At 40.4% G+C, this 22,815-nt stretch overlaps 1 protein-coding gene across 1 annotated transcript; it reads left to right on the top strand.

Annotated features, from left to right (window-relative positions):
* Positions 1-5,692: 5,692 nt before the first annotated feature.
* On the top strand, positions 5,693-14,555 carry LOC121390419 (sulfotransferase family cytosolic 1B member 1-like). The gene is made up of 6 exons (XM_041522229.1): positions 5,693-5,729; positions 8,402-8,576; positions 10,266-10,589; positions 11,152-11,255; positions 11,843-12,005; positions 13,989-14,555. The coding sequence occupies exons 2-6, from the start codon at positions 8,417-8,419 to the stop codon at positions 14,099-14,101; spliced, it is 864 nt and encodes a 287-aa protein (XP_041378163.1). The 5' UTR covers positions 5,693-5,729; positions 8,402-8,416; the 3' UTR covers positions 14,102-14,555.
* Positions 14,556-22,815: the final 8,260 nt, after the last annotated feature.

Below are 22,815 nucleotides of genomic sequence, written 5' to 3'. Positions count from 1 at the left end.
ATGTGTTTTTCCTTTAGATATAATAGTGATTGGTGAAAATTATAGAATAATTGTGCCTTTGATGATAAAAGCATGAAACTTGGCATGAATTAAGAACGTACCAAAATAGTTATTTTTAGATATAGGGACTATGCAGATTTGTCCTGTGGTTCAAAATGGCCGCCATGGTCACAACAGAAGCTAATGCAGAGTTCTTAATTTAGCTTATTTATTTTGTTCGTTACACGATTAATTATAATGATTTATAGATATGCCTTTACACATCATGTAGGGCAATTTGATTAAAATTAGCTCTACTGGTCTCACCAGTAGATCTAACAGCATTGCGTGGAACCCCATGTCCAGGTGACATTTCATCTATAAATAACAATTTACATATCGACCAATTACACTTCGCCTTTTATAGCGTTATTCGGGAGCATATAAATTCTAAAAATATCGGGCGAGACTATTTATGCAATAGGCGAACTTGTTGGTCCATTTCAACACTGAAAAAACAGTGCAGTAATAAACTCTGGATTGTATACTAGTATAAACAGATTTTATGGCTATATAATCACGGGGGTTTTTTCCGTCTTGAAACGAATTTTATTTAAAATTTTATATTGAAATTAGTTTCCGGCATACTTCGTAATTCACCCGAATCATTTCGTATACCCTCGGCATAATCCGGAATGTTTTCAAATTCTTTTCAAATCACTGCATTTCCAGTCTGGAGCTCCACGCGGTAAGACGTGTTTGTTTCGCTTGGGGGTCCTTCATTTCGTTGTTTTTGTCAGCGAAATGAAGTTTTCTACTGGGATGTATGCGTCCATTGGAACTGATTGAACGCTGGAACGCTTCTCGTTTCGACAGCCTGCACCACCAGGTTGGATTCTTTTTTAGCGAGATTCCTTGCCTCCACGTCGTTTCTCCGTCTGACTGTCGACTTGTTTGTTTCGTGACACGTATGACGGCCATTCTGCAGAACGCCACGGTTGTTCGCGTTTAGTCTCTACATGTCCGAGCCTGTCCTAGAAGCACTGGAAGATTGACCGCCCCACTCTAAGAAGAATTAGGAAGCGGGGTCGGCCCCTACTACTCTTTTTCTAGACTTTACCTTGCTTTATAGTGATACCATCTCATATCCTCCGGAGTCGGGCCCGTCCGCACCACTATACCAACCTATGACGACTGGACTATACCCTAGTCTGATACTCTCTCTCGTTCAGACGGATCCGGCTTCTCAAGATCTGTATTTCAGCACAGCACTACACCCTCAACGTCTATCGACTGTCAATCTAGGGGTTTTCTTGACGGGATGCAACCCATCTCGTCCCTTTAAGATGTGCACCCAAACGGCCTTAACGAGGCCACTCGCGTGGACATATCGATCGGACTTTAAACTTTTAGATCTGTGTTCAAAATTTTATGTCGAAATTACTTCTTTTTTTTTAAATATTATTAAATAGTCCGATCCTCTCTTCTTTGTCTTATTTAATTTTGGACTGTCCTTCTAAAATGCTCCAAATTATATAAATATTCGGCCGAGCAGTCAATTCTTTTTTTATTTTTGGCTTGTAACCTTTTTATTTTTTTTATTTAATCTATTAACTTTTTTACTAATTGCTATTTTCAAAATTCTGCCCATTTTCAACACACACACACACACACCCACACACACACACACACACACACACACACGCACACACACACACACACACCCTCCATCCCGAGTCAGGCCACCGATCTTGTCGGAGGTCGGACTCGGGATGGGCGTGTTCGAAACCCTAGTGGTATACGGGCACGTTAAACTAGTTATCATCATCATCAAATCACTGCCATGATTTTGCAAGTAAGGTTTTGATTGGTCGAATGAAAGGTCAACTGGACATGAGCTCCAACGGGCTGCTGTTAGATCCACATGTAATAGTGGAACTAATTTTAATTAGGGGTGCTGGTACGGACACATTCGAGGGGCAAATCCAGAGTATGGGCCAAACGTAATTATATTTATTAAGAAACTACATTGTGTCTCTATACTCTTTTCCGATAAATAGCTTATATATTATTATAGTGCAAATATTTACAGGGTTCATATTAAACTGATTTATAGGTATGTCCACTCCACATATAGGAGTGCAGTTTGTTAAACATCCCAGGGCATATCCTGAATGAGAGAGAGGTTGGCGTTTCTCACCATTTACTATATTCTTTGTTGTTCAATTAATCATTTCTGAATTTTAATTATGAATTTCTAGTATCACTAAACTCAAATATGATTTGTTGTTTTATAAGTTGTACATGAAGAAGAAGGAAATGTTTTATTTGACGACACACTCAACACATTTCATTTATGGTTATATGGCGTCGGACGTATGGTTAAGGCCCACACAAATATTGAGAGAGGAAATCCGCTGTCGCCACTTCATGGGTTACTCTTCTCTCAAAGACCCTCCCACCCGAGGTCAACCGTACCGGGTCGTCAATGATCCCCTCCATTGTGATATTTTAGCCCCTCGTTTAAAAGACAACAAAAAAACAACAAAAAACCCACACAAACTAGTCTTAGAGCTTTCTTTCTCTCTCTCTCTCTCTCTCTCTCTCTCTCTCTCTCTCTCTCTCTCTCTCTCTCTCTCTCTCTCTCTCTCTCTCTCTCTCTAAGAGTAGCCCATGAAGTGGCGAAAGCGGGTTTCCTTTTTCATTATCTGTGTGGTCCTTAACCATATGTTTGACGCCAATTAACCGTAAATAAAATGTGTTGAGTGCGTCGTTAAATAAAACATCTCTCTCTCTCTCTCTCTCTCTCTCTCTCTCTCTCTCTCTCTCTCTCTCTCTCTCTCTCTCTCTCTCTCTCTCTCTCTCTCTCTCTCTCTCTCTCTCTCTCTCTCTCAGTCTAGGTAACAAAAACATGGAGTGGTGTTAAGTCATCACGAAATAATGCCATATCCAGACGTTAAAATGACCGGAATATTGGACATATTCGTAACTACTTTTCTTTTTAAAAATGCTACGCTTCGTATATATTATCTAGGTAACACGTGATTTCCAACTCTTCGAGTCGGCAAACGAACGCAAATCGCCTTGAAATCCATTTCCTTCTTAATCAAATTCTATCTCGAGTGCTTAACAAAAGTGAAAAGGCTTGAATTAATTAAACGCAAAACCCACCAAATGTCATGCCCAGGGTAATTCAAACACATTTCAATTATTTTGTGCTTCCTGGATGGCTTTTCAAAAAGAACTACCAAGCCTCTGTTCCTGACGTGAAGTTATCGTATGTCAATGAAGGGGACATTTATATTAGTCGCATTCTTTATAATCTCGCTTGTGGTCTGTGTTTCTTGCAAAAGGTTGAATACGTTTGGTGCGTCTGTCTGGTAAGTCATTGTGTTTGTTTTGTTTTGTTTTGTTTTGTTTAACGTCTCCACTAGAGCACATTCATTAATTTTTCATCGGCTATTGGATGTCGAACATTTGGTAATTCTGACACGTAGTCATCAGAGGTAACCCGCTACAATGTTCCTAATGTAGCAAGGGATCTTTTATATGCACTTTCACACAGACAGGAAAGCACATACCACGGACTTTGATGAATTTTTGTGCACTGGATGGAACGAGAAAATCATTGTGTTTTGTCAACTTTGTAGCATTTTCATTTTAGAACTTAGATCTGTAACGGTGCAAGTGTCATATTTTATTATTAATATAATATAAAGTTAACATTCAACAATAAAATGGATGATGCATTATAAAATGGTCTCATACGTATTAATATAAATATTAAAATAATTAAGCTGTAAATTAATTCTGTATTCTGTAAATTCTGAAAAATAAATGTACATCATACTTTATGCAAAAATTACCCTCCAGGGCCCCGTTTCACGAAACGATCTTAGCACTAAGATCACCTTAGTGCATAAGGTAGCTATGCACTTAAGGTGATCTTAGGGCTAAGATCGCTTTGTGGAACGGACCCAGATCCACACCAACAAATTATTGCATTATTAAGGATTCTAATCCCTACAAGCTTAACTGCTACGTCGCTGAGATCGGTGAAACTTGCTTTAAATTGCCGATTTTTTTTTTAACTTCTCCTTTTAGCACGTGAATGTATATGGTGTCAATGTGGTAATATCATAAATGGCTCCCCATAATGTGAGTTAGCAGAGCAGTTAAACACTTCCCTCAAGAGGGGCGGGATTTAGCTCAGTCGGTTGAGGCTCACCTGAGGTGCTTGCGTCGCAGGATCGAACCACCTCTGTGAATCCATTCAACTGATTGGGGTTTTTTCTCGTTCCAACCAGTGCTGTACTACAACTGGTCAACGGCATCTGCTTTCCTGTCTGTGGGAAAGTGCATATAAAAAAATCCCTTGCTGCATTATGAAAATGTAGCAGGTTTCCTCTGTTGACTACGAGTCAGAAATACCAAATTACCAAATGTTTGACATCCAATAGCCGATGATTAATTAATCAATGTGCTCTAGTGGTGTCGTTAAACAAAACAAACTTTCACTTCCCTCAAAAACAATTCACGAGGTCAGGTATTGTCAGATGAAGCTACAAAGTTAAAGTTTGTTTTGTTTAACAACACCACTAGAGCACATTGATTTATTAATCATCGGTTATTGGATGTCAAACATTTGGCAATTTTGACATATAGTCTCAGAGAGGAAAGCCGTTACGTTTTTTGCATTAGTAGCAAAGGATCTTTTATATGCACCACCCCACAGACAGGATAGCACATACCACGGCCTTTGATATACCAGTCTTGGTGCACTGGCTGAAACGAACTCAGAAATAAAGACAGAAAGAAATCTTTCATTTATCGACGAACTCAACATATTTTTATTTACGGTTATGTGGCGTCGAACACATGGTTAAGGGCCACACTAATAATGAGATAGGAAACCCACTGCAGCCAATCCGTGGGCTACTTTTTTCGATTAGCAACAAGGAATCTTTTATATACCCCACCCCACAGAATGGTACATACCACGGCCTTTGCTATATCAATGTCAAACACTGTTTGGAAAGATAAATACCCCCAATGGGCTACTCTTTTCGATTAGCAACAAGGAATCTTTTATATACCCCACCCCACAGAATGGTACATACCACGGCCTTTGCTATATCAGTGTCAAACACTGTTTGGAAAGAGAAATACCCCCAATGGGCCTACCGACGGGAATCGATCCTAGATTGACAGCACATTATGGCATGCGTTTACATTGTGTTTAATTTAAAATTAATTGCTCATTTTAAAAATGGCTTTTGTTGATCACCTTTACCTCTGTTTGACAACCAATAGCCGGTGTGTTTCTCGTGCTGGTGTGTCGTTAAATATTGTATTCTCTATTCGGTTCAATTCGTTGGAACTGATTTACATATACGGAAACAAGATGTAAATTGTCGACACGTGCAAATGATTTGTTGTTGTTTTGCGTTTGAACCACACACACACCCCACCTTCCCCACCCCCCCCCCCCACACACACACACACACTCACCCACCCACCCCCACTCTGGCCCACATAGCGTAGTGTGTCAAAGACCTCTACTATCAGGTTGCTCTTTATGCATATCCTCGATTTCGGATCAGATCAGCAAAAACATTAACATAACAAAAGCGTTTGTTAGAACAGCTCATGGTGTATATATCAGCAATCATTTATTTGTTGTTATGCTAATTGGATTTACGGCTCTGTTTAACAGCGACGTTTTCATCCAAACAGGTTTACACGGTGACGTACGTATTGGCGAATTTTTGGCATATTAAAATTATGGTTATGGTTCTTTTCTTCTTCTTCTTCTTCTTCTTCTTCTTCTTTTTCTTCTTCTTCTTCTTCTTCTTCTTCTTCTCTTTGACTATATATATAATAGGTAATACTAAACCAAATAACATCCGACTGGGTCACATTTTGAGGTGCAGCTAACGTTTGATAGAGCAGTTAATACCACAAGTCCTGCCATTGATGATAAATGTGAGAGTTTTTGTTAGTATTAAAGTGTTGTTTCATTTTCCCAGTAAATTCCTACAATTTAATTTGAACTATGTACCAACTACCGTTGTGCTTGAAACATTTGCGGGGTCTTAAAATTAGCATGAAAACATTTGTGCGGAACTAGGGTAGTCATAGACGCTACCCGTTATCTCTGAAATAAGCAACTTAACCCCCGTATTTCTGATTTAGTTTAAGGGTGAGGGGTACCAGTATTTATATCCGTGGCGTATATGTCGACTGATACGCTGTATGTAGGAGTTTTAGCCACATATGTTACTGTTGTCGTCTATAGGATTTGATTTGGTGGTATACACCCTATATAAATATTTTATGTAATAGTATGTCTTTGTGTGTTATATATACCGGCATCGGTGGCGTCGTGGTTAGGCCATCGGTCTACAGGCTGGTAGGTACTGGGTTCGGATCCCAGTCGAGGCATGGGACTTTTAATCCAGATACCGACTCCAAACCCTGAGTGAGTGCTCCGCAAGGCTCAATGGGTATGTGTAAAAACCACTTGTACCGACACCAGTGATCCATAACTGGTTCAACAAATGCCATGGTTTGTGCCATCCTGCCTGTGGGAAGCGCAAATAAAAGATCCCTTGCTGCTAATCGGAAAAGAGTAGCCCATGTAGTGGCGACAGCGGGTTTCCTCTCAAAATCTGTGTGGTTCTTAACCATATGTCTGACGCCATATAACCGTAAATAAAATGTGTTGAGTGCGTCGTTAAATAAAACATTTCTTTCTTTGTGTGTTATATATTGTACAGTATATATAATATTTCATAACTCTACGATGAGAGTGTTGCAATACGATGTCACAACACTTTCAGTATGTGTGACATATTGTACTAAAACATGCCATTAAAAGTGTTTTCTGGGGCACGTTTGAAATCATCAGCGACATTTCAATACTGAAAAGTTTACAAGTTTAAAGGTGACGTATCAGCCATGTTTTGCGTGTGCATTGTTTTCTATGCATTAGTATGAATTTGTGTGTTCTATTGATTATATAATCTCTCATATAAAATATAGAGTAGTCTGTATATGTTTTTAATGGTATGGTTTGTATTTTTTACTATGTTTATACTGAGTGACGAATAAAATGCATGTATGTATGTATGTCTACGTTTTTAAACAACGAGTTGTAAAATAAATGGTTTTTAATGGACACGAAGGTAGTATTCTATTTGTGACATATTCCAAAAGATTTGCATTAAAACAAATTTTAACGGTCTTTTCCAACTAAAATATATTTACGGTACTTGCGCTTTGCAGTTAACTTTGTGTCACAGAGCAATCAGTTTCGGGTTAACTTACACGTCATACAGCAATCAATTTTCATTTTCTTACACACCCGTTGGTGAGAACACTATGCGTTATTTTTTTTAATACATGGGTTGTTTACACGCGTACGTGTGTTAACAATTTCAAGACATACGACTGGCTGATGACTAGGTCACCAGTGGCATGCATCCAATGAAAAACAACACGGTGGAAATATATTACACTGTGACGTATAGTTAACCTGACAATCATGTGTCTGTGACGCGTAAGTCAGCTACAAGTGCAACGGCTGTAAATAACTTTTAGTCGAAAAAGATGTTAAAATCTGCTTAAAACCTGGTGTTTGAGGATATGTAAGAAATAGAATAATACATTCATGTATTATTCTCTATTGATATGGCTGTGACGAACGGGTCTTCACCTAGGATAAACCAGTCGTATGTGTTTAAATCGATATCACACATATGTGTGTTATTGGGGACGGGTTGGGTGTTATCATAAATAATGAATGATGTTCTCACCAACGGGTGTGTAAATAGAGAATAATACATGCGTGTCCGTTAGATACGAGTTGTTTTAACATGTATCTAACGAGCGAAAACGAGTTTGATAACTTTTAAAACAACGAGTTGTGAGATAAATGGTATATAACGGACACGAATGTATTATTCTATTTCTTACATAGCCTCAAAAACCAGGTTTTAAACAAATTTTAACATCTTTATTGACTAAAAGATATTCACAACCCTTCGCACTTGTAGCTGACTTACGCTTAACTTAACTATACGTCACGGTATAATCGATTTCCACCGTGTGTGTTTTTTTATTGGACGTATGCATTGGCGACCATGAGCCTAATTCACTAAACTCTCGTAACTTTGCGATCTCGCAGTGCAATGCTAAAAGACTTCAGTGTTGTCTAACAGAGCCTAAGAGATATTTGTGAATTAGGCCCCTGGTCATCAGCTAGGAGCAGCCAGTCGTATGTCTTTAAATTGTTAAAACACATACGTGTGTAAACATCTATGTGTTATCAAAAATCACGCATGGTGTTCTCACCAACGGGTGTGTAAAAAAACATATTATTGCCAGATTTTTTTTTTTTTTTATCGTTTTGTTGTTTCAGGTAATTGACGGCATTATGCCACCGATAAAAATATCAGATGGTGGTGGTGGCACGCTGAGCTTGTTTGAAATCGATGGGAGGTATTACCCAAGATTCCCGGAGGATGCCCTTCGAGGAGTAAAAAGCTTAAAGATACGACAAGATGACGTCATCGTTTGTGCATATCCGAAATCGGGTTAGTAACAATATACAGGGTTCGATTTGAAGGAAATGGTTTATTTAACGACGCACTCAACACATTTTATTTACGGTTATATGGCGTCGGAAAATGGTTAAGGACCACACAGATATTGAGGGAGGAAACCCGCTGTAGCTACTTCATGGGCTACTCTTTTCGATTAGCAGTAAGGAATCTTTTATATGCGCCATCCCATAGACAGGATAGCACATACCACGGCCTTTGGTGTACCAGTCGTGGTGTACTGGATGGAGCGTGAAATAGCCCAATGGGCTCACCGACGGGGATCGATCCCAAACCGACCGCGCATCAAGCGAACGCTGTACCACTGGGCTACGTTCCGCCACCCGATTTGATAAAGTTAAAGTTTGTTTTGATTTCATTTCATTTCAACTTATTTTCGTGCTTATATTCAATTAAGGTTCAAGCACGCTGTCCTGGGCACACACCTTAGCTATCTGGGCCGTCTGTTCAGGACAGTGAGTTTGTTGTTAGTGGTTAATGAGAGAGAAGAGGGTGTAGTGGTCTTACACCTACCAATTGGGTTTTTTTTTTTTTTTTTTTTTTTTTAAACTCGCTCTTGGCCGCGAATTCTGTACCTACCAGCCTTATGTCCGATGGCTTAACTATGACACCACCGAAGCCGGTTATTTTGATTAACGGCATAACTAGAGAACATTGATGTATTAATCGTCGGCTATTGGATGTCAAACATTTTTTAATTCAGACAGATAGTCTTAAAGAGGAAACCCGCCACGTTGTTTTTTTTCCATTAGTAGCACGGGATCTTTTATATACACCATCCCACAGACAAGGTAGCACATACCACGGCCTTTGATATACCAGTCGTGCTGCACTGGCTGAAAGTAGAAATAATCCAATGGGCCCACCAAAGGAGATCAATGCTAGACAGACCGCGCTTTACCACTGCGCTACGTCCTGCACCGAGATTCGATTTGAAAGTCCAAAGCAAACAATAATCATGAAATAAGGAGGCGGGATTTAGCTCAGTCGGTAGGGTGTTTGCCTCAGGTGTTTAGGCCGCAGGATCGAATCACCTCGGTTGACCCATCAGGTTTTTCACATCCCAACCAGTGCATGTTACTTAGTATCTCAAAGGTTGTGGTATAAACAGGCTTTGTAAATTCGGCTCCATATCGTTTGGCCTTTCTGTGTTCGAATTTGAGTACTCATTTTTCCATATCGCAAACTATGGTAGACAGATTGTTGTTTCTCTAGCTAGGTTTTAAGCATTTACATGTAAATCGGAGCCCATCCCACACTTCAGATGCATATTTTAGTATTGGGTCCTATTTCACAAAACATCGTAAGTCTAGTTTGGCACGTAAACGTAAATCTACGACTAAACAACCATTCTTATTACTATTATAGTTCAAAACATATAGTTTGAAGAACACATATTTTATTTTATTTTGTCTTTAAAATACTCCAGCTTCCGTAATGATGTAATTTTCTGCGTGAAACAGACGCCAAACACGTGTAAACGCACGACCGGTACAACCGCTAGTAGCAGACGTAAACTTACGGTGTTTAGTGAAAAGGGCTCCTGGGTTAATAAAAGTGTATGTGTCAATATTTGTTGATAGATTTTATTTAGATAGAGTGTTTTTATTTTAATAGTAGGCCTACAGAAATCATTTTTTATCATAAGCTATTCCATCGCAGGCACTCACTGGATATGGGAGATGGTGCGCTTTCTGTTGGCGGGTAACACAACTCTTGAGGTTGTTGAAAAGGATGATGGCTTCATTGAAATATTTCCACAAGACTTCTTCGACGCCCTGCCGTCTCCGCGTGCTCTCAACACTCACTACTGGTTCGATAAACTTCCCACGGAGGTGCTGGAGAAGAAACCCAAGATCGTCTTCCTCTTGCGAAATCCGAAAGATGTCGCCGTGTCCTATTTTCACCACCACACCAGTCTCTTTGACTACTACCAGTACAGTGGGTCGTGGCAGAATTATCTGCCCCTTATGTTAGAAGGAAAAGGTAGGTTATAAATTAAAGGATGGTTTTTTGTTGTGGTTTTTTGTGTGGGTTTTTTTTTTTTTTTTTTTGGGGGGGGGGGGGGGTTTGGGGGGGGTCTTTCTTTTTAACGCCACTATTAGAGCACATTGATCTATTAATCATCTTTCCTTTCCTTTCAATTTATTTTCGTGCTTATACTAGTATCCAATTAAGGTTCAAGCACGCTGTCATGGGTTCACACATACACCTCTGCTGTCTGTCCAGGAAAATGAGTTAGTTGTTAGTGAGAAAGAAGAGGGTGCAGTGGTCTTACACCTACCCATTGAGTCGTTAAAACTCGCTCTGGGTGGGAACTCTAGCTTCTGGATTATCTATAAAGCACCATCCTTAAACAATGCCAGCTAAAATTTTATTCTGTTCAACACATTAGCGTGTTAAATACTTTTGGGCAGAAAAATACTGATGGTTTCAAACATAACTAGCAAACTTCTGGCATTTTTTAAATTCCAATATTGTAAAATACTGGCATTACCATCTTAAAGATTTTTCTTTTGTAAAACGTTTTTGTTTTGTCTTTTTCCAGTGGATTATAATTCGTGGTTTGATTATGTGCTGCAGTGGGAAAAGGCTATAAAAGACCATCCAGAGTTACCCATCCACATCATATATTACGAGGATTATAAAGAGGTAAGTTCAAATAAATGCATATTTTCAGAATTGTATTAATAGAGGATTTTCCGAGGCGAAGGGAGGAATTTGGCCCCTTAAAACTGAACTTTGAAATTGCTAGGTGTAAATATTATACGTATTATTAAATTATATTACATTACGTTGCATTACATTATGTAATTATTGCATCGTAGTAGTAAACATTATTATTATATTATTATTATTATTATTATTATTATTATATCTATTTATTTATATTTATCTTTAAAAAAAATTTACATTCATTAATACTAGGACAATAACAGAATTATGGGTTATGACTGATCCAGCTAAACCTTTTTACGGAACTTGCGCAAGCTGTTCACTTATGCGTTACAGAGCAATCAATTTTATGTCAGCTTACACGTCACAGAGCAATCAATTTCGATCGCGCTTTTTTCATTGGATGGTATGGTTGTGCCAACTGTATCATCATCTAGGAGAAGCCAAATGAACGTCTTTAATTTGATTGACGTGAGTCATAAAAAAAAAAACTTACATGTAATGATGTTCGGTGGTTATGAAACTGTTATTAGGCTATCGTTGTTGTTGTTTGTACGTCACAGGATGTACTGCGGGAGGTAAAGAAGCTGTCTCAGTTTCTAGGGAAGGACTATAACGAGACATTTCTCAAGAATGTCTGTGAGGCGTGCAGGTTTCAGACTATGCGCAAGTCCAAGGGACACTTGGAGCTGAACGAGAAGGGAAATCCTGTTATGTATAGAAAAGGTAATTTTTGATTTGTAAATAAAAGGAAATGATACCTCAACACATTTTGAACTAAAACTATTTGGTGTTTGGCGTTTCACATATATGGCTATACGGTATTTAACATACGTTATATGGTTATGGACTCATAGGAGGGGCAGAGAGAGAGAGAGAGAGAGAGAGAGAGAGAGAGAGAGAGAGAGAGAGAGAGAGAGAGGGGGGGGGGGGAGAGAGAGAGAGAGAGAGAGAGAGAGAGAGAGAGAGAGAGAGAGAGAGAGAGAGAGAGAGAGAGAGAGAGAGAGGAGGGGGAGGGGGAGGGAGAGAGAGAGAGAGGATGAGACAGACAGGGTGAGACAGAAACAGAGAGAAATAGAAATAGAGACAGAGACAAAACAGACCGAGGTGAGAGACAGAGACGAGAGAGGGGGTGAGACAGATAGAAAGAGAAACATATAGCAAGAGAGAGAGTGATAGAAACAGAGAGAATGAATGTGGGAAAGGGAAAGGTGAACCTGTTGCCTCCCTATAGGTTACATCTACCGAAAACGAATCAATGGATCATTTATATTGCACTTTCAACAGGCATGATAATATCATGGCCTTTGATACGGCCACAGACAACAATTAATTATGCTATATGTTTCTATATAGCGTTAGTGGCTATAACATGTTTATTAATATCAGCAGGCCCGTGGAGTTCTGTATGTACCTTTGCCTGCCTGGGGGAAACATACCCTGAAAAGGACAACTCCCGTTGTCCAGCTCTTTCTCCCAGGATATTGGTTTGAACACACCCACTAAACCTAGCCGGAGTACACCCATTTTACAAAAAAAGCACTACGTTTGCATGGGTCGGAATTACCACAAACAAGTCTTCAGTGTCAACAAATTACACATGTTTACAAACTACATGCTCTCCCCTGTCAGCTTCAGTCAAATAGTTGCCACTTCAAAGCTGTCTGCCATGAAATAATCACAGTTAAACAGCATGCGCGGATAAATTTCCGGATTTCCGGACAACCAAATGGGAAGATAACTGTGATCTGTGGCCTATCAACACCAGTCGCGCTGTACCACAGAGCTACGTCCGGTGTCCTTGACAGTGTAAGACGTATATGGACATTGGGTGGAGGTGTGTAAGACGTATTTGCGTTTTTATTGCCTGATTATGATGGACATTGGGTGGAGGTGTGTGAGACGTATTTACGTTATTATTGCCTGGTTATGATGGACATTGGGTGGAGGTGTGTGAGACGTATTTACGTTATTATTGCCTGGTTATGATGGACATTGGGTGGAGGTGTGTGAGACGTATTTACGTTATTATTGCCTGGCTGTGATGGACATTGGGTGGAGGTGTGTGAGACGTATTTACGTTATTATTGCCTGGTTGTGATGGACATTGGGTGGAGGTGTGTGAGACGTATTTACGTTATTATTGCCTGGTTATGATGGACATTGGGTGGAGGTGTGTGAGACGTATTTATGTTATTATTGCCTGGTTATGATGGACATTGAAAGTCAATTATTTAAAGAGACTCTTGAGTTTGCTGCCATTTAAAACTGAACGTAATACTTGAACGTGATAATATTTGACTTTTATGGAACTGTGAACCACTGAGCTGTTTTACACACTGAATTAACTGTAGCGCGTAAGTAGATTATTTTTGTTTTGCTTTGTGTTTTGTATGGTTTTATTTTTGTAGGGTGGAGGAGGTGTTGTGTATAATTGTTGTGGTTGTCGGATTTGGAATTTGCCTGGGGGTTTTCTTGTTTGCTTGTTTGTTTATCTGTTTGGTTGGTTGGTTGCTTGCTTTCTTGCTTGTTTACTTTTTTCTTTCTCTGTTATTTTTTTTTTTTTTTTTTTTTTTTTTTCTTCTGTTTGTTGGTGTTTTTTGTTTTTTTGTGTTGTTGCTGGGGTTTTTGGTGTTTTTTTGGGTGGGTTTTTGTTGTTGGTGTTTTTGTTTGTTTTTTGTCTGTGCCTGATTACTTTTGTCATTACAGGTGAAGTCGGTGACTGGAAAAACTGGTTTACGGTTGCACAGAGTGAATATTTTGATCACATTTACAAAGAGAAAATGAAGAATTCCAATTTAAAACTGCGGTTTACACTTTGAAGCTGCAATCTCGAGTTTGTTCCTTAAGGTGACATCACACGATAAAAGTGCCTCGTACAAGAATAGCCGATTGCATATCAAACAGTGAAATCATAGTGTTTGTCTTGTCACAGTCGGCACGAGGCACTCGTATCGTATGGCGTCGCCTTTAGACGCAGTCGCTGATACGCGGAATGCTTTCTCCACCTTTCAGTTATAAAACTAAAGGCTCATACAGACTGGATGCGGCGCGTGCGTGCGGTCCGGCTTTTAAAACGTCGAAATACGTTAGTTTTAATGAGAGCGTCTAGACTGGATGCACGTGCGAGGTGTGCGTTTGCAAAACACACGCGGCCAGGCTCAGTGAAAGTTAAAGTTTGTTTTGTTTAACGACACTACTAGAGCACATTGGTTTATTCATCATCGGCTATTGGAAGGAAGGAAATGTTTTATTTAACGACGTACTCAGCTATTGGATGTCAAACATTTGGTAATTTCTGCATTAGTCTTAGAGAGGAAACCCGCTACGTTTTTCCATTATAGTAGCAAGGGATCTTTTATACGCACCATCCCACAAACAGGATAGCACAAACCACGGTCTTCGATATACCAGTCATGGTGCACTGGCTGGAACGAGAAATAGCCAAATGGGCCCACCGACGGGGATCGATCCCAGACCGACCGTGCATCAGGTGAGCGCTTTACCACAGGGCTACGTCCACAAGAGTACAATAATGTGTAGTTGTGCGTGTGTCCTATATTAATGAATGAAAAAGATATGTACTTTCAATATCCTGGTACCAAGCTGACACTCACCCAGTCACCAGAGCCAAGGAAACATTTCAAATCGTACACTTTAATACTATAATTTAATCTTTCACTTTAAATTATTGTGATTTTTATAATTAGTGTTATATCTGGCCTAAATGTGTCCGATCAGTAAGGATATGGCAGACTGGGTTCGATCCTTATGAAGGGCCTCCTGTGCCACTGGCGCGTATGTATGTGTGCGGTAAATACACCAGTAAGAGACATGTTTGTATGGTAAATGATTTTCTTTTGTTTGAATCAAAAATACGTCGACTGTTAGGTCACGCAATATTGACAGGGGAACTCCCTTATTGTGGTGCGAGATCTTTATATCGAAAATTGAAGTTTAAAAGTTTTAAGTTTGTTTGACTTAATGACACGACTAGAGCACATCGGCTGTTGGATGTCAAACATTTGGTAATTCTGACAGTCTTAGCTTATGTTATAATAATATTATGTACCCAATTATTTTGTTGTTGTTTTCTTATATTTACTGACTCGAAAAACCGTTATTTTCGTCATCATTTATTGGCGGAGATCCGAAGGCAAAACAAACCCACCAGACTTTTACAGCGACAATTAAGTGCCAGTTATATGGGACATCCCCTAGTTTTTAAACACTACAACATGTTGTTTTCACTATTAGAGCCGTTTATGATCACTGTCACGGGGATCCTATAATACCCGTAACTGAATGAAACACGATTATCCAAATATCTCTCCTAACTGTATATCTATTAGATCTCTCTGTGTCGGGCAGTTATACCCGAGTGGCTCGTCTCTAGGTATGATCAGAGATAAGATCTTATATCAAGTATATATAATATAGCACGTTAGTTCACTAGAAAACACAACAAAACACAATACACTTTGGAATCTGTATTAATACTACGCTGACAAATGTACTGCCGCAGTAGTTAATTAACAACAACAAATAATAACAACCCAGAACTGATCACTTAATTAGTTAATCTCTAGGTGTCTAGTTTACACAATATTCTAATCACTTCACCGTGATACAACACACACACGTGTGATAATTGAGAAACGCTGCCAGGGGAACTTAATTAATAAAGGAATTACAACTCTATTCCTAACTGGTTAATTTTTAATTAACCCTTAACTACTCATTCAGTAACCTTGTAATACAGAATTAATACTGGTACCTATCACAATAAAGACAATAACCTACAGTTTACTTAGGTCCTCTAGGATGACTGGCTAAGCTTTATAATATTAGAACAGTGAAGCCTACAGTTTACTTCGTCAGATTACCGGAAACACCGTCTAAATAATATTGGTATAATACAGTATTAAAATATTTAAAGTCACATCAATCACATCAAGGTTATACAACAGAGCAGAAAATATATAATTACCAGTCAGGACGGACAACGTTCCTTGGAAGCCTTCCAATATGTTTCTCCTCGATAAATCTAAATCCTAGCTATTTAATACAAATCCGAATATCGCCTGGGGGCACATCGCGGTCCTCCCGCTATCAAGTGAATTTTCCACCGCGACCAAGACGGCATATCTTTCTTAGAAGCCTAGACTGGTCGTCGCCTAGTTCGCCAGCAATACCCAGTATTACGTAACTACTGGCCACATGGCCTCCGCACCTGGTCTGGGTGTGTATTAGAACAGCTCGACCACCGTCGCGCGGAGGTATTACGTAACCACGCTGCACACAGCCCTCTGAAACAATTAACATCGCCACAGGCGAAAACAAATAAGAGCATGTTCCGTCACACACCCCCACCTCAAAAAGGATATTTCCTCTACTCTAGGAATAGGGAAATATACTACATTAAAACAAAAAGTGCGTTAACCGACGCATCCGGGCATTTATAACACATAGTAATAAGGTGACTACCAGTAATCACACTGAGTCTCTGAGTCCCTGGTATACAATAAAATAAAAACAAAACAGAAATCAAGAATGTCAACACATTATCATAACGTTCAACTTCGGGACAGGGCATCAGCGATTACACTGGATGTGCCCTTGATATGTTCAATGCTAATTGGGAATTCCTGCAGACGAAGACTCCATCTCAACACTCTCTGGTTGGTGGCTTTCATTCTGTGAATGAAAGTGAGCGGATTATGGTCCCTAAAGACAACCACTTGATGCACTGCTGATTTCACGTAGATCTGAAAATGCTTCAGAGCTTGTACCATGGCCAAAGCTTCCTTCTCTATAGTGGAATAGTTCACCTGGTGTTTGTCAAACTTTTTGGAGAAGAAACTTACAGGATGGTCCAGTCCATTTCGTCTTCTTGGAACAGCACAGCTCCAGCTCCCACGTCACTGGCATCCACAGCCAGCTTGAAAGGCATTCGGTAGTCTGGTGCTGCCATCACGGGAGACGAGGAGAGCATCTGCTTGAGACGGTTGAATGACTTCTCGCATTCATCTGACCACTGGAACTTCGTTTCCTTCTTTAGCAGCGATGTGATGGGGGCCGCTACCGTCGCAAATTTAGCACAGAAACGACGATAATAACCGGCCATACCAAGGAACCGGCGAACTTCACGACGGTTGGTCGGTGCAGGATACTGGCTGATGCTTAGTGTCTTGGCCTGCAGCGGGGCGACGCAACCATGTCCGACAGTATGACCTAAGTAGGTCACTGAAGCTTTAACGAATTCACATTTACCCAGGTTCACAGTCAAGTTAGCTTTCTGTAGGCGACTGAATATTTGTTGTAATCCGGTTAAATGTTCATCCCAAGTGTCGGTGGCTAACACCACATCGTCCAGATACACACTGACGTTTTCTAAGTCTGCTAACACCTGGTTCATCATCCTTTGAAAGGCAGAAGGGGCAGTCTTCAAACCAAACGGCATCACTCGGAATTGGAAGAGGCCGTCAGGTGTGATGATCGCCAGAATGTCCTTAGCTTCCTCCGTTAATGGAATGGCATAAAAACCCTTCAATAGGTCCAATTTGGTGATGTATTGAGCGTGTCCAACTCGGTCGATGCAATCGTCAAGGCGGGGTAGATGGTAGGCATCTGCCTTGATGAGTTGATTCACGCGACGTAGGTCAGCACACACCCGGAAACTGTTATCTCCCTTTTGAATCAGAATAACAGGTGATGTCCACTGACTGTTTGATGGTTCCAGAATGTCGTGTTCTATCTCCTTTTTCAGTGCCACACGTTTTACAGGATTTATCCGATAGGCATGCTGTCGAATCGGTGTAGCATTGGGTGCCAAGCGCACATCCTGGATTAAGGTATTGGTAACCGTTGGAAAGTCCTGACAAATGGAAACATTGTCTTGTATCAACGTAGTCAACTTTGCTCGCTGGGTGCTGTCAAGGTGCTGTAGATAAGAACTCAAGTCTGCTAGAATCTGGCTGTTGGTTAACTTGATCTCTGCAGTATTGACGTCATCACAGGAAGTTGAGTGACTCTCAATTTGGACAGGCAACACTGGAACTATCGGCAGTCTGTCAAAATAACCTTTTAGCAAATTGATGTGACAATACCTACTTTTTCTAACCCTGTCAGGAGTGTTTATCACATACCCTGTCTCATTAACCCGTTTGTGCACAACATAGGGACCGAAATACCGGTTCTGTAATGAACCCCGTTTAATGGGAAGGTACAGCAGCACTTTATCCCCTGGTTTAAATTCCCGACTCCTAGCCTTCCTATCAAACACTGATTTTATTTTGCTCTGAGCATAGCTCAGATGCTTCCTAGCTAGTTCGGTCGCCTGCCACAACCTATCTCTAACTCTCCCTACATAAATCAGCAGGTTTTTGGCATTATCCTTGTCTAACCAACTATCTTTTACCAATTTGAGAGGGCCTCGGGCTGAATGCCTATAGACCAACTCAAATGGGGTGAATCCTAAAGATTCTTGCTTAGCATCCCGTGCTGCGAACAACACGAAAGGAATTGACTGGTCCCAGTCAGTACCATTGTCGAAACAATGGCATGCTCTGGTGGAAACGTTCTATTGCGCCCTGGCTCTCAGGGTGGAATGCAGCAGAACGAATCTGTCGTATATCTAACATAGACAGTACTTGCTGGATTAACTTGCTCATAAAGTTCGTACCCCGGTCGCTTTGAATTTCACCTGGTAAACCCGTATACGTGAAATACTTAAGCAGCGCACTAGCTACACCAGACGCAGTAACCTTCCTTAAGGGAATCGCCTCTGGAAAACGCGTAGTTAAGCACATAATTGTTAACAAGAATTGGTTGCCTGAACGCGTTTTCGGTAATGGCCCCACGACATCTATCAACACTTTTGAAAAAGCTTCCCCAACTATGGGAACCTTCTGCAGGGGATAGGGAGGAATTAGCTGATTTGGTTTGCCCACAACCTGACACACATGACATGACATACAGTGCTTACTGACATCTGCAAACATTCCCTTCCAATAAAACTCTGAGGCAAGTTTACTATGAGTTTTATTCCGCCCTAAGTGGCCAGCAAACACGTCCTCGTGTGCTAACAATAACAATGACGGACGGTACTTAGAGGGCACCACAATTCTACATCTTGTCACACATTCCTCACTATCAGGCACAACCTTCTCCACACTCTTATTCATTAATACTCCCTTGTCCATATAATAACCTGACATCTGATCTTCCATCTCACCCTCAGTTAACAATGTAGTGCGAGCTGCCAACAAACTTGGATCAGCCCCCTGCTCTAGGATTAACTCTTGTCTATTACAATGTAAGTCCCCTCTATCAAACACAACTGGTTCATTTCCCCTCTGCGGGAGATCAACAGGTTCCACCACATTTAATTCCTCAGTTGACTTATCTACCATTTTACTGGTAACCTCATCCACTCCAATTTCATGGCTCACACACGTATCAGACAAATCACAAATATCCTCTGGGTCTCGTGTTACCCTTCTGGCCATAGCCCTAGTCTTTACATACGCAGGATATCTAATCTCATCAACCTCACTCTCTTCTATTGGTAAAGGGCTGTCTTTAATTAACAATTGGTCACCTTTCGGCTGACAACACTGACTAGTCAAATCATTACCCAACAAAACTCCTATGTTTTCAACAGGCAAGTCCTTTACAACACCCATAATGACTGGTCCCGTCACAAACTTCGAACACAAGAAAACGTTATGTAACCGGACAACCATATTTTCTCCAGTAACTGAGGTTAAAGCCAAACTACGTCCTGTATCTGAATTCTCAATACCAGATAAACACTCCGACGTGATCAGTGACTGACTACACCCGGTATCTCGATAGATTGATATTGCCTTAGGACTCAATTCTTGTTTCACATCACAAACCATACCAGTGGACACATACGGGTTTACTTTCTCTGCCATGGGACTAACCATTAACTCTCTCGCTAACGGAGCTGACCTCACTAAACCGACCACTTGCGCATTATCGCGTTTCCTTTTAAAACAGTCCCCGACAAGATGGTTATCCTTTGTATAGTAACTGCAATGTGGACGAAAGGTTCGTGCATTGGCTTATAATGCAGGCTTATCCTTACTTTGCCCACCAGGTGCATTCCTTGCCTGACTAGCTGACCAACTAGATGACTCTCCCCGATAGTTACTTTCCCAGGAAAAACCTGGCTGAAATTTCTTCTTATCACCCTGTTGTAAAGAGCAACCCTGTACTGCCTGAGCTTTGTGTATTAACAATTAATCATCTGCCACTATGCCTGCCTCCTCTATCTTTTTGACTTCACGATCCTCTAAATGAATACGTAAGCTAACTGGTAATCCATTTTTAATGTCCTGTAAGATCAACAACTCCCGTAACTCGGTATATGACTCTACCTGATGAGAAACCACCCATTTATCAAACATCCCTGCCTTCTTAGCCACAAACTCACTATAAGACTGACCCTGCGTTTTTCTCAACTCGCTATACCGTAAATAATAATCCTCAGGTCGTAATTCATAAGCCCTCAACACCGCAGACTTAACTAGGTCGTACTGACTTGCTCGCTCATCACTCATTGAATTATAAGCTACACTAGCCTTCCCCTTAAACTTAGACACGGCTAACAATGTCCACTTAGACTGCGGCCAATTTAGCTGCTTAGCGGCCCGTTCAAAAAGTTGGAAGAACATGTCTACCTCCTGGTCGTCAAATACAGGCACTGATCTATAAGCCTCTGACATGTTAAACCCATTTCCGGCCTCCCGTCTAACTTCTTCAGTATTCAACTTTAACTCATGTTCCACTTTTAATTTTTCTAACTGGAATTCTCTATCCCTCTCTTCTCTTTTTCTCTCTCTCTCTCTCCCTATCCCTCTCTTCTCTTTCTCTATCTCTATCTTCTCTATCTCTCTCTTCTCTTTCTCTCTCTCTCTCTATCCCTCTCTTCTCCTCTCTCTCTCTCTCTCTCTCTCTCTCTCTCTCTCTCTCTCTCTCTCTCTCTCTCTCTCTCTCTCTCTCTCTCTCTCTCTCTCTCTCTCTCTCTCTCTCCTGGATAATAATTGTCTTTATATCACCTAAGGTTTTAGCTGATGTTAAATCAATTTCTCGCTCACCCGCGATTTCAACTATCTCGGCCTTACGTGCTCGCTTAATCTCCACTACACTGAGCGTATGCCTATCCAGCAAATTCTTATCCATGTTTAGATATGACGCACTTATTATTAATTAATTTTCTAGTGAACAACGTTGCTACTTCTCGTAATTGTAAAAATAATTTATAAAGCCCCCATTTACAAACAATACTTTTTTTAAATATGCATGTCCCGTTTCAGATCCGGGACGAGCGCCCTATTTTTCACTCCTGTCACGGGAATCCTATAATACCCGTAACTTAATGAAACACGATTATCCAAATATCTCTCCTAACTGTATATCTATTAGATCTCTCTGTATCGGGCAGTTATACCCGAGTGGCTCATCTCTAGGTATGATCAGAGATAAGATCTTATATCAAGTATATATAATATAGCACGTTAGTTCACTAGAAAACACAACAAAACACAATACACTTTGGAATCTGTATTAATACTACGCTGACAAATGTACTGCCGCAGTAGTTAATTAACAACAACAAATAATAACAACCCAGAACTGATCACTTAATTAGTTAATCTCTAGGTGTCTAGTTTACACAATATTCTAATCACTTCACCGTGATACAACACACACACGTGTGATAATTGAGAAACGCTGCCAGGGGAACTTAATTAATAAAGGAATTACAACTCTATTCCTAACTGGTTAATTTTTAATTAACCCTTAACTACTCATTCAGTAACCTTGTAATACAGAATTAATACTGGTACCTATCACAATAAAGACAATAACCTACAGTTTACTTAGGTCCTCTAGGATGACTGGCTAAGCTTTATAATATTAGAACAGTGAAGCCTACAGTTTACTTCGTCAGATTACCGGAAACACCGTCTAAATAATATTGGTATAATACAGTATTAAAATATTTAAAGTCACATCAATCACATCAAGGTTATACAACAGAGCAGAAAATATATAATTACCAGTCAGGACGGACAACGTTCCTTGGAAGCCTTCCAATATGTTTCTCCTCGATAAATCTAAATCCTAGCTATTTATTACAAAACCGAATATCGTCTGGGGGCACATCGCGGTCCTCCCCCTATCAAGTGAATTTTCCACCGCGACCAAGACGGCATATCTTTCTTAGAAGCCTAGACTGGTCGTCGCCTAGTTCGCCAGCAATACCCCGATCGTACCGAACTAGCGGAGGTATTACGTAACTACTGGCCACATGGCCTCCGCACTGGTCTGGGTGTGTATTAGAACAGCTCGACCACCGTCGCGCGGAGGTTTTACGTAACCACGCTGCACACAGCCCTCTGAAACAATTAACATCGCTACAGGCGAAAACAAATAAGAGCATGTTCCGTCACAATCACTGAAATCAAACGTTACTTATATTTTGTTCTTTAGATTATCCATT

Source organism: Gigantopelta aegis, chromosome 3 (genome assembly GCF_016097555.1).
Source record: "Gigantopelta aegis isolate Gae_Host chromosome 3, Gae_host_genome, whole genome shotgun sequence".
In the NCBI taxonomy this organism is placed as follows: Eukaryota; Metazoa; Mollusca; class Gastropoda; order Neomphalida; family Peltospiridae; genus Gigantopelta; species Gigantopelta aegis.
Note: the sequence above shows the minus strand (reverse complement) of the source record. Positions and strands in the feature narration are given on the sequence as shown.

What these genes read in the sequence shown, in the direction of transcription:
- LOC121390419 (XM_041522229.1), top strand. Translation starts at nt 8,417, where the DNA reads ATGCCACCGATAAAAATATCAGATGGTGGTGGTGGCACGCTGAGCTTG. An exon ending in TTGTGCATATCCGAAATCGG is followed by an intron (nt 8,577 to 10,265) that starts GTTAGTAACAAT and finishes ATTCCATCGCAG; the next exon opens with GCACTCACTGGATATGGGAG. An exon ending in ATTACGAGGATTATAAAGAG is followed by an intron (nt 11,256 to 11,842) that starts GTAAGTTCAAAT and finishes TGTACGTCACAG; the next exon opens with GATGTACTGCGGGAGGTAAA.